This window comes from Opisthorchis viverrini (assembly GCF_000715545.1).
Source record: "Opisthorchis viverrini unplaced genomic scaffold opera_v5_125, whole genome shotgun sequence".
NCBI classification, from domain to species: Eukaryota; Metazoa; Platyhelminthes; class Trematoda; order Opisthorchiida; family Opisthorchiidae; genus Opisthorchis; species Opisthorchis viverrini.
In genome coordinates this window covers 1,147,844-1,160,120 of record NW_008751786.1, presented here as the reverse complement: position 1 = coordinate 1,160,120, position 12,277 = coordinate 1,147,844, and the positions used below count along the sequence as shown (strand labels likewise).

The following is a 12,277-nucleotide window of genomic DNA, read 5'->3' as shown; positions in this document are numbered from 1 at the left end:
CACGTGGGTCTCTGGTGAAACCGAATTTTTTTGGAAATGAGTGTATTTCGCAAATTAAACGAAGTTTGAGGGAATGGAGAAGGCTCTTCCAAACAGATTTTACAGTACGCCCAGCTTACCGTATGCCGCTCGCCTCCTCCTACTGAGACCTTTCCGTTGCTACGGACGAAATTCTGTTGTACGTGTGGTTCTGAACACAATAAACCATGCAGTGAAAAAAACGGGCTTCCTTCAATGAGATTTAACTAAGATGATCCTGTCAATTTTATACGGCAGAGTTCCAGTGGACTTTCCTCAACTTCCACGAGAGTTTGGCATCAGTCGTCAAAAGTGTATGAGAACAGGTGGCGTTGGGAGTACATAGATTACATCGAGTACGCAGACGACATAGCTCCTCTGGAATCTGACCCCGTGGTAATGCAAACAATATTAAATTATCTAGATAATTCTGCCTCGCGGTTTGGCATACACTTCACACCTGTAAAGTGTAAAGTGCTACTGCAAGACTGGGTGGGCTCGAACCCTAGCCTCATGCTTGCGGATGAACCGATTGAGGTAGTAGGCAAATTCGTTAACCTGAGCAGCTGTATCAGTTCCGGTGGTCTCGCGAAAGATGATATTTCCATCCGTATTGGGAAGGCCAGAGCAGCTTTTGCGACGTCACCATCGATGTCTTCGGATCATTGGCCGAATCTGGTGGGAACACCGGGTCAGCAATTCTGAAGTACGTGGAATGGTATTCGGGAGAAATAACTCACCCTTGATAGATGAACTGATCGCACTGCATAGGTTGCGCTTGTTTGGCCACGTGCTGCGTATGCCAGTCGACCGACTTCCTCGAAGGGCTCTTTTCGCACAACCACTTGAAACGTGGGAGAGAGCCAGAGGAGGTCAAACAATGACTTGACAGCGAAGTGTGAAGGCCATTACCAGCAAACTCAGCTGCGCTGATCGTTGCCGTCTTCCTGGATATGGTCCCTGAGACGAGCCATATCAATGGTTAGATACATTGTCGGACATGGCCCAGTCACGCCCTCAATGGCACTCGTGCATCCAAGCTATTACCTTCAATGCACAATTCCTGTCCCAATCCCCCCACTTGACAGCCCACTGACAGTGCTGGATTTATGCACCAATTTATCAGCGCCTGCCCCCAATGCGCAGCTAGCTACCTCCCCCACAAATCACCGGTGAACGAAACTGCGGCAGCTCCAACCACTGTACGGCGAGTACGCGGTTATTACAGCTGACAATGATGATGATGAATTTGGGAGTCTATGTATGCCATACAGGGCAAATGTTTCAAACAGCTGATCTATGCAACTTTTACATTGGGTTGCTGCAGAACGTGGCTGCCACATGCAGCCGGCTCACAAACCTACACAGCGCTGTTCATCTTGAGAACGTTTGTTTATGGTAATTAAAAACGACATACTGCGTATTAAAAACATGCTTACGTCGTCCTGTCTTGTACCGAAGGTTGGAAGGAAGTTACGGAACTGCAAAGATGTAAAATGAAACCCTGATCGCAAAGTGTTTAAAAATCATCTGAACGCCAGACTGTATTTTGTGGTCTTTTACGGGGATATTCTAGGCAGGTATCCATTTTTGGTGTAACAAGCGATTTATTTGCTCGACATTGTCGGGGAATTTTTCAACCAGGCGGTTCACTCGGGAAACATGAGGCAGATAGCTGACCGCCATTTTTAAAAGCAGAGAATCAATCTGAAAAAGAAATGAGAGGGTTAGGTAAACGGGATAACGACATTAGGGAGATAAATTGTGCGTCGGAAACGCCTTTGAAGCAACGAAATAAGAGACCACAGCGTTTTATAGGTAAACATGAGTGCATACGAACCAACAAATGGTGTTTCGATAGACATCTGGCAGTTTTAGACTGTACAGTGTACAACAATCACTCAAGGCATATCTTAAAGACTGTACAGGAGTTAAAGTGTTTCATCGTGTGGAATTCACCAGGGGGGTGAACAGAAGGAGATAAAGTCCAAGTTCCCATTTTACATTAAAATAATTCTTTTTTGGTAACTCCCTTAGAACATCAGATAAACGATATAAAATCACTGACAGAGCAATAGCAAGTGTGGTTGTTCAGAGCCCTGGATGAGTGACATTTTGACGGGCTTGGAAAAAATTTATCATGGTGCACACTTCATGTTAGGTCAGGTGAGTGTGAGATCGGATTGTTTTTCGCACCTCTCTTGTGTTAGAGAACGATAGATGAGAGATTGAGCAGCATATCACCTTGGGCGATTGTCACACCTCCCAAGAGTTTGGCAAGCTCTTCGTCGTTGCGGATGGCCAGTTGCAAGCGACGGGGAATGGTGATGATGTGGACCTTCTTGTTGTCACGAGCAGCATTGCCAGCCAATTCCAGGACCTCAGCAGTGAGGTATTCCAGAACCGAGGCCAAGTACACTGGTGCACCTACACCGACGCGCTCAACATAGTTGCCCTTGCACAGCACACGATGCACACAACCAATGGGGAATGGGAGACCTCGCACGTGACGACCTGATCCTCGCCTCGACCCGAGTCTTACCGCCCTTGCCGCGACCAGTAATGGCTTTTAGAAACGTTGAAAGGATAGGCAACGTGGACTCAACACGTTGGAAATATGCCAGACGTTTTTTTGTGGCATTAATTCCATGTTCAATGGGATCAAGTACACAATTTTGCCAGGTATTCTTATTGGCTGTCAGTCACCATCAGTGCTGCTGAGACACTGGGGCTTACTGATAGTGATCTAGGTGGAGGGGCGAGATGGAGACAAGCGACTTCACATGAGATAAACTTGCATGTTCTTATGGCAAAGCGGTCCACTTATCGACACATGTTGCACACTGATGATGTAAGATCAACCCCAGGCCACCTCGCGCCAGTAAAACTGCAATCTCAGAATTCAAAAGAACAGAACAGTGAGACCAACTGAGACAAGAGCTGCTGAGTAAAACAGCAAATAGCTTCGGGTTCACGGGTAGGTATCCTAGACATTAATCTGTCTGCTTCTAGACCCAGTAAGGAATGGATTGGCACAGCAGTCATTCCATATGAAGTAGGAACATCGGAGGTCATTCGAAGACTGTTGAACTTAGCCAACAGGTAGAAAGGACTAGGGACTGCGTGTATAAAATTAACTGCAACGATTGTGCTAAGGTTTATATGGGACAAACTGCCAGGGAATTTCACACCAGAATTGGTGAGCATAAACGAAGGATTACCAAACCACCAAGGAACGCAAAAGAATACCAAACGCTGGTCAAAGACTCAGCGATAGCGATGCATGCCTTAGACAGGGGAGAATGTGGAAGTTTTAAGACGGGGACTGCGATTCACACCACAGCGGCTGATAGCCGAGGTGGTGGAAATTACTAAGCATCACAGCGTGAATAGAATCGGTGGTGTGGAGCTGGCTAGCGTATGGAAAGCGGTCTTAGATAAGCCAAGTTGACAGGTGACGATGTGGTTGTCAATCCACGTAGGATCATTAGGAAAAACCCTGGGATGGGAGTGGGAACCCCAACCTGACCAAAGGTCACAGCATCCCTCCTACACAACTATCTTAGCACTAACTCACCCACACAGACTGACAGGAGGTTCAAACAAAGTTCAAGAGGAAGCATCAAATGAACCGAATCAGAAGAACTAGACCCCCGGCTGGGCCCGAACATATGTAGATTTCCCCACCGACTCAACACTTGTTCAGCCACTCTAACATACTAAAATCCCTCGGCCGACACCCAACAGAGCTTTAGCTTGACTCAGCCGATTGGTCCCCCTTCCGCCTTAAATCCCCACCAACCTCGGAACCTAGTCACTTGGCCTGACGAAGCTTCTAACTGAGCTGCACTCTTATAAACACAGTGAAAATATTGAACAAACCTCGATAGAGACGTCCTCGATTCGTTTCAGGTTTCAAACGTACGTGACGCTACCCCCACTGAAAAGCCCCCCTAGGCGGGTAAATTGATGGACACAACCGGGACAGCTACCGAATTGTCATTCGAGGGATTGGGAACACCAATCAAATTGCTCCTAAGTAGACACTTTCATATACCTCATTAGGAGCAAAACTGAAGTCCAGTCTTTGATTTTGATTTAACCAGAACAATATGGACATGAAAACCCGCAGTTATCATCACGTGGTCGATTAGAAAGGCGTTCGTTTTCTACAAACTTCCAAACACAACCTGTTGCAAAAATTTAACTCAACTGAATATCTCGTTTATGATACTCTCCAACTGAATGTGCTGCACACAGGCCAGCTCATGTTTCAGTTGGCACGATATTCGAGATATTGCAGCATATTTTCATAAAAAGAACTACTCACAAGATTGATGAGAACTCTCCGACAGCCCACGACCTTCGCTTATTGTTCATCTGTCTCGCGTTACAGACTCAACAATCGTTAGGGATTTAGGGTAAGGCTGGGGTGAGGAAAATTCCATTGAAAGTTCTTTTTCTTCGATAACTTCTCAAGCAATTCAGACTCATAAATCCTGGTATACTGATGTCTCGATCCATCACAATATTAGGCACATACATTGGTATGTATGTGGACTTTGGATTTCTTGAAGATGGTATCGTCGAGGTACTACTACCTTCTACCGGAACAACTTGTTCAATTGGCCCAACAAAGTTGCCATTCCCAACCAGACATTTCCTGTTTGAATTTGACTGACTTGAGCACTTTTTTAATTTTTTGCCCAACCGGAAGGATTATGGGCTACATTTTAGCACCTGTCTAGGAACGTCATCATAATCACGGTAAATCTAACTTTTTTTTCTACGAAGAGTGAAGTTTTCTATTGATTAATTTTTCAGAGAGGGGGTCCAACAACAAAATTGGCGTCTATTTCTAAAGGTTACCTACAGCAAACATGACAAACAATAGAGCAATATATTTCAGTACACTATAGTTCTGATGGAGGCAACCATTCCTCGAAAGCTGCTTTCAGTTTTACGCAGAACTCCATCAAAAGAGCTCTTTCCCATAGAAACGACATACCACTCGTTTGCCCTGTCATTTGGAAGTCAATTGTGATAACTGAGAATAGTACTAATGGGTGGATCACAGTAAACTTAATGAAAGATGCCAAACTGTAAACAAACGGTATGTGGATAATAGTGGGAAATTGTTTCAGCACTGGCGTGTCCCTCATCAATCTATCAATCAAACTTTAGTAAGATGGAGAACAAACACAGAAAAAGTGTACTTTTGACTGACTTGATTTTGGCAGAAATGATACTATAAACCAAACACAGGGATTCATCCTTTGTTATGGAAACAAGGAAAGTAAATAAGTTGGCAGTAAAGTCATTTATAGTCTTTGTTTAAATGAACTGACTTCCAGGATTAATAGACGACACCGATGAGGGTGTAGAATACTTTGACGTATTCGGGAAGGCTCACTTGAGTAACGTGCCAAATCACAAGCCAATAATTTGTGGATTCTTGAGATTTGTCAATAAAATGCAGTACTGCGTGTATAAAAGGAGTAATAAAAAGTGGTAAACACCTGTAAACTGTTGCACGAAGTAGTGCAAGTCCATAGAAAGCTCGTAGAAGACGGCAAATCAATCGTGACAGGCGCATGCTTACAACACGCAGTAATGCAAAATTGTCAGAAAGCGCGCGTAAAGGATGCTGGACTAAATTGGTTCGACATGTCAAGAGTTAAAATTCCATCAGGGCTTATAAGTGCTCAGACAAGGGAAGGGTTTGACCGAGAAAAAATATAGAGTGGTGTACTTTCGGAACAAGTAGCTTTCCTTTTTTCAAAAAGATGGTAGTGAACTACTTTCTCATAGAAAACAATCGAAGCTCCCCGACGCTTAGATTTCACAGTTATTTTTCTCCAGATACAGCCACGAAACAAGCAGGTGTTTCCCCAGTAGAGGTCGGCAGTTTCATCCGAACAATCGAGAACCACTGAAAGAAATTTTGTTTAGGCGCCTTCGGTTGTTCACGTGCACTGAGCAGACCTTTGTATTCGTACTGAGTCGTTCCCAGTAGCCTGCTGAAATTTATACATTTTAATTTTTTATACCTCAGGGTAAAAGTTTCGGCGCTGCAACCGCTTTCAAAATAGAGAGTCTGCTCAAACTCTCAGACGTCCGTTCAGTCAATCCAAAATTCACTCTGCTGCATTTTCTTGTTCAGGTATGCAAACAAGCTTAGCATTACTTCCCCCATTGCATTACTGCCAATATCACCATAACTTCAGTTTTTTACCTAAATCCCAATTCGAGGTGTTCGATTTGATTTTTGGTGATCGAATTTTACAACATTCATTCAAATACATTTATGCCTTCCTACGGCTATTTTCAAGTTTCTAAACTAGTTGCTACTTCCGACCAATAGTTAACCACTTGAATGTCCGGCCAAGAGTGATTGGTCAACAGTGTGGTCGGCACGCTTACACAGGGTATAGGATCATTCATCCTTCAATCACGTGATCAATCGTTGATTGGCTCCTGAGAGAGGACTTCTAAGACGGAAGGTGTGACTTGTTCCTACTTCTAGGCTACCCACAGTTTGTTCATTGTATGTGACTAGGAAAGTAGCCGGGCAAAGTCCCGATGGCGTTACTGGGGTACTAATTTATATCTTCGTTTGTTTAGCTGGAGTTAGTTTGAATTTCAGCGAACTTCATGACGTCTTTTGAAAATGCCCTCAATATTCGTTGGTGTTCAGACGAAGTGTATATTTTGGTTGAATGAGCAGATTTTAGTGAGTCGCTTGGCGACTTCAGATACGTTGAATTTTCTCCAATTTACTCCGTGAGAAAATGATTAGAATCAGCAATGATCTATCTTAAAAAGCGCGAAAAAGTTAACACACGGTCTGATTGGTGGCTTGATTATGTCCATGTGATGACACACATCCTTTTTTTCACTATGCGGGAGCATAGCTTGCAGATTCCGCCGACACGGAAAGCCCGGCATTTTCCTGAGAGAGGTCTCCCTCTCAGGCACTCAGTCATGCTGAACAACAATAAGATCGAATTTTTTCTAGTCGTAGTGTTTTTCATGACAAAGAGCGATTAAGTGGCAACCTTTTTCGGAATAATATGTGGCTTTTTGAGCAACTTATTGATTTGCTCATAGCTGGACGCGCCACCAGATCGACCGATCCGCCTTTCCTAAATGTTCGCCTATGAAAACTCGATAAATAACCTATAAACTGAACAAACTCCTTTGCAGCTTGCAAAATGCACGCTGACTTCTCCACACAAACGGTTCCGTTGTCCATGCGCTGCCTTGAGATAGACCGAATGGTTGAACCTAACTGATCAGAAAGCGAGCATGGACGACCAATCACGGTAAACTCAGATGGCCGTGAAACGGCGAAAGGTTTCTAATAGATCTTGTGGGTTAAGTAAGCTTGCATTAAACCCCTTCGGAAATAATAAGTCCAAAACGAGGAACCCCTGTAGGTCGGAAGGGGACTGATCGACTTATTAGCACGTGATCAAATAGGGAGGCAGCCTTTTAGGAGAGTGGCTTATATATCAGGAACAGCCGGTCGCGAATTCGTTAGCTAGGGCGGACAGGTGTTCAGCTACCACTGTAACTTAGATCCGTAACTTTGATCACATAGCAAGTTTTCGCTGTGGTGTAAGAAACAATAGCAAAAACGAATATACGGTTTCCAAAGGATATATTGGTTTGAGCTGTGACAGCACGAAGTCATTGAAAACCTTTTCTTATGAAATATCGTCCCATAGACAGTGTGACCAATCTTTCTTAACCATCTATAATATTAGGAGAACCAGCTCCGAACGTAACGGGGCTACATGACAGCCAACGGAATAACCGTTTTTCGTTGAGACAGATTTCATTGGTTGTTCTCCACTCGCCCTTGAGTTGTAGTCTTAGTACCATTTTCTGACCGCTTGTACGCGACAATGATCAATAGAGCATCTGGCTCGCATGTTTACCTATTTTTCTGGTTTTACAAAGCGCACCAGGCGATCAGGCGGCTATCCAGACCAGGGTTCACGGTAATAAGAAGGCATTAAGGAGACTGCGGTCCACACCTACAGTAAAAACTTCCTCGTTTGTACGCCTATAGATTATTTTCAATTCAAGTACACTCAGCCATATTTTATGCAATCTGTGTTTCAGGTTGTTCAACAACATTATCCACACTATTTGAGTGTGCGAGATGAATTTCCTCACCTTAAAGAGTCTTGCGGGTAAGCGCTATCTGTTATCTTTCCTCTTGTCTCGTTCTTGTTTAACCCTATAGCCCAGTCAAACAAAATTTGGATTAGTCGACTATGAACCATTCCAGCATCTTTGAGATCTGAAAGATCAAATCAAAGGATGATATTTCAGTGAGCACATCATTACTTCGCGTCACCTCTTGTATATCAACAGAAATGATGATATTAGAATGTCTTGCATAGCTGCGCTGAGGAAAGTGCCAATATAAGTGCGCTTATAACGCACTTCATTTTAAGTGGATTGTGAAAAGATGTCCAGCATCCGTCACCGAAAAGAATCCTGAAACGAAACAATTTCTTCAGTATTTATCGAACCGTTTACCTCATGGTTTATATCGGTGTTTTTCACGCAGAGTCTGCACCGAAGCCATTTCCAAAGAAATTCAGAAACTCCAGTGCAGGTTGAAAGTGATGGTCAACCAGGTCGAAAAGGAAGACGATCCACCTGAAGATCTTCTAACTTTTATTGAAGTGAGTTCCATAGCATGTACTGGTGGATGAACGTATGGAATTTGATATAGGCTCTCCAGGTACACTGGTTCGACTGGTTCCATACAAGCATCGAATTTTTCACAAATCTACTTTTTATAGTAGTACAGAAAGGACGACCTACCCAAACCTATTTCCCTGTGTTTGCCAAAAATCTAGCTAATGCAGTACCTTTTACAGCACTGAGAAATAGCGAAACAGGAGACTCATTATTTTGCTTATAGCCTGCGCGAATGAAAAACACTTTAGAGGGTATCCACCTCCTCATACTCAACGTTTTGGTGTCGTAGCCGAAAAAGGAAAACGTCACCGAGGTTTGGATAAAGGCCACTGATGCGCTAGAAGACATATCATTAGTAAAACAAACAAACACAGGAATGCATGCAGAAGTTAGCTCTTTGCTGAGTTGATCTCGAGATGTGCTAAATGGCCTGTTTCGACGCCTGATCGACCACCTCGGTTTTGAGGTTCCCGGCGCGGAACTTAGAGTCACGCGCAGGTATGACGATCCCAAAGAAAGAAAGAGTTGTGTACGGTACTGTTTATACAAAACTAAGCACAGTTATACAACAAACACTCGTGGCGTCAACAATCGCATAAGACTGTCACTGACCGGAAAAGTGCAGTATGAAGTCCGAACACCAAACAAAGACGAGTGGATGTTGGTAGGGTTGTGTGGATTACGGTCATTCCTTCGGAGACTAGCCTTATGATTTTAACTGGCGGTGGGATCATACGGAAATCAAGACAGATCAAGTCGGAGCGTGCCTGAAGCGCTCGGTACGAACACACATGGTGGTATACCGGTTTCGGACACAGCGTTTTTTCCGACAAGATGGGTAGCTGGTGCGGAGGAGCAAAACATTTGAAGATAAAAATTACACGGGCGGATTTAGCAAACGGATGGGGAAGAGTTGTGATTCGATGCTCTATTCTATGCGGTATGCGAGTTTGTAGAAGGTCATGTTCTCTTGCTTAAGGAGCGGAGGTAAACAATATTTTAAAGCTTAAAGGTTATAGTAATGACTTTTTTCATAAAGGAAACTACTTACAAGGTTGCTGAAGACTCTTCGACAGCCCACGACCGGTTTGGCCCTTCTCGAGGCTCATCAGGTAGGCGCAGTCCCCGAGCTTCCGTCAACCCTATGTTCTACTCGAATCCAAATCGGACTGTTTTCGAGAAACACGCTCAGTTGCAAATCAATTTGGTTCTCACGAGAGACTCAGCTGAATCTCTCGTTTGTGTGCCGCCCTTAGACTGCCTCATGTTTGAGTTGGCACGATATTCCAGATATCGCAGTATATTTTCATGTTCATTTCAAACTGCCCGGCGAGTTGGTCGCGACAAGTTGATTGATATCAACAGTCTGATCTCGCCAGTCAGCGAACTAGAGTCTGGCTGCACGTGTGCACTACGACACATGATTAATAAACTATGATAGTATAGTAGTTTGTGTTCAGTTGCGTTAATTATACGGCTGTAGCTAGAAAAAACCAACCAGATTCTCCCATCTACTGTGACGTGAATGTTCTAGTATTACCAGTTTGCTGTTTTTTAGGCTATCCATTTTCTCCTTTCATTTCTGCCTCAATCAAACAAACTCTTCACAGCTATTCTATATCTCTTATCATTCAAGACGGCCAAAACTGAAATGGACCAGTTGGAGGCCCGGACGGTCCGACTGACAGAGCTGACCAATCAGTGTGCCGATTACTTTTCCGAAGAAAGGTCAAGCTTTAGACTCTCCAGCTGTTTGCAAACATTTTCAACGTTTTTTACCAAAATGGACTCTGCGGGACAGGTATGTACTCGATAATTCCTTGAGACTGAATAGATGTCTTTTCATAGGGTTTTGGAAAAGAAAATGGCATTCTAACGCATCCTTGTCGTAACCAAACGGTTTACTTAGGGTCCGGATTCTTACTGGATTACTGCAATACAAGTAGTGTATGAAGAACAAACACGTAAAATAGTTTTAACTTTGGTCGTTGGTTTGTTCGTTGAGCAGGGCAATTCGATTGCAAATATCTCACCCCCAGTCGAGGGGATATCCTGACCGCGCACTCAACTACGCGTGTAACCGAGCAAAGAACTTTAGGAATAAGCATTCTGTTCTGTCATCATAACCACCCGTATGATCCAAACAACGTTATGTTCGGTCACTTCGCGCAAATCAAAGTATTGGATCCTAGTTTAACGGCAATGCTACTGATGGGGGCATGCGAGTAGTATGTTTCTCGTAAATCCGCTTTGCGTCTCTTGAAAAGTGAAATCCATCACGGAATTCGTGGAGTCGCTCCGTAGCATTTGCTTGCATTTGAGTAACAGTCAATGAGTATTCAGGATAGTTCAGGAAGACGCGTTCAAGGAGAAGATGGATATTCAGTTTTTGTAAACAAGATGCATATGAGAATTTTGCTTCCCTGTCCAATAGTGTGTAAATGTTCAGTTGACATTTTCTAATAAATAACCCTGCAGCGAAGGCATTCTACCTCTCAATAGTATCCCATCCCACTCCTAATAAGCTCTATCTGAATCCATTTTGTTTGGTTCTCTAAGGTATAAAAATTCATTCGCACAGGAATAACACAATAGATTTTGGACTGCCATGACAAATTCAGTTTGGTCGCCTGGCACCACACATGATTGTCAGAAGTGAATTATCAGACTTTCCAAGGGAGTGGTTTGTGAAAGAAGAAACACTTGTCTCAGATAGTAGTTTTCAACTGAACTAGTCTGATATGCGAAGTAGAGGAGTGTGAATTCCCTTTAGTTGAAAACGCCGAGAAGTCCTAATGCACTCAACTAAAATGGCCCAGTCACCGTGAACCCAGTCTGCTGCTTTGTAATATGGGATTTACAAAATCCGGTTTAGTCAAAATTCCCTTTGTTCACTGTGAAAAGTGGTCTGGTTGGGACACGACGGGAAGCCGGAGAACACATTGGAACGAAGCTGTATAGAAAGAGATAAGTTTACTGGTGCCTGACTAGGTATTCATTGGTTTGATCGCCGAGCTCGATATTTAACTTGGAAAAGCTTCGACCGTAGTTGAGGTGACCTCACCAGTGCGTAGTTGGGTGAAGAACTCATCCATGCGTTCTTGGGTTTATATAACTTTCAAAGACTAGTAGCTAATATCCATTTTTGTGACTGTCTAACCAAAGCAAATTTCTCAGAATCCTACTGATCCGTTCCGAATTGTGTTGTGTTGTGGTCTGTATAACCTGCATTTGATTATTGCATTGAGTGGCTTCTTCCTGTTCTGATTGGCCGATTTCCAGTTCATTGTGATCTGCCGGTTTTCCAGTGCAATAAATGCAGACCGCAACACAACACAATTTGGAACTGTTATATCTGCCGATTCGTCAATCTGGCCTATCTGCTGCTAACCCGCTCCAGTGCCTAGTGCCGGAGAAAAAAGACTCACAGAAGGGAACACGACCGCTATATTCCGAACAAGCGAGTGCGAGTGCGAAATATACGACGTTCTCAAGCTATTTATTGGAAGAACACTGTCTGAACTTAGTCCAAAGCTGA

At 43.6% G+C, this 12,277-nt stretch overlaps 1 protein-coding gene across 1 annotated transcript; it reads left to right on the top strand.

The window, feature by feature from the left end:
- Positions 1–3,478: 3,478 nt before the first annotated feature.
- T265_06345 (hypothetical protein) lies at positions 3,479–12,277 on the top strand (the record flags this gene model as incomplete). Its single annotated transcript, XM_009171578.1, has 7 exons — positions 3,479–3,625; positions 6,074–6,181; positions 8,113–8,219; positions 8,603–8,720; positions 9,752–9,976; positions 10,376–10,540; positions 12,140–12,277. The coding sequence occupies 7 exons, from the start codon at positions 3,479–3,481 to the stop codon at positions 12,275–12,277; spliced, it is 1,008 nt and encodes a 335-aa protein (XP_009169842.1).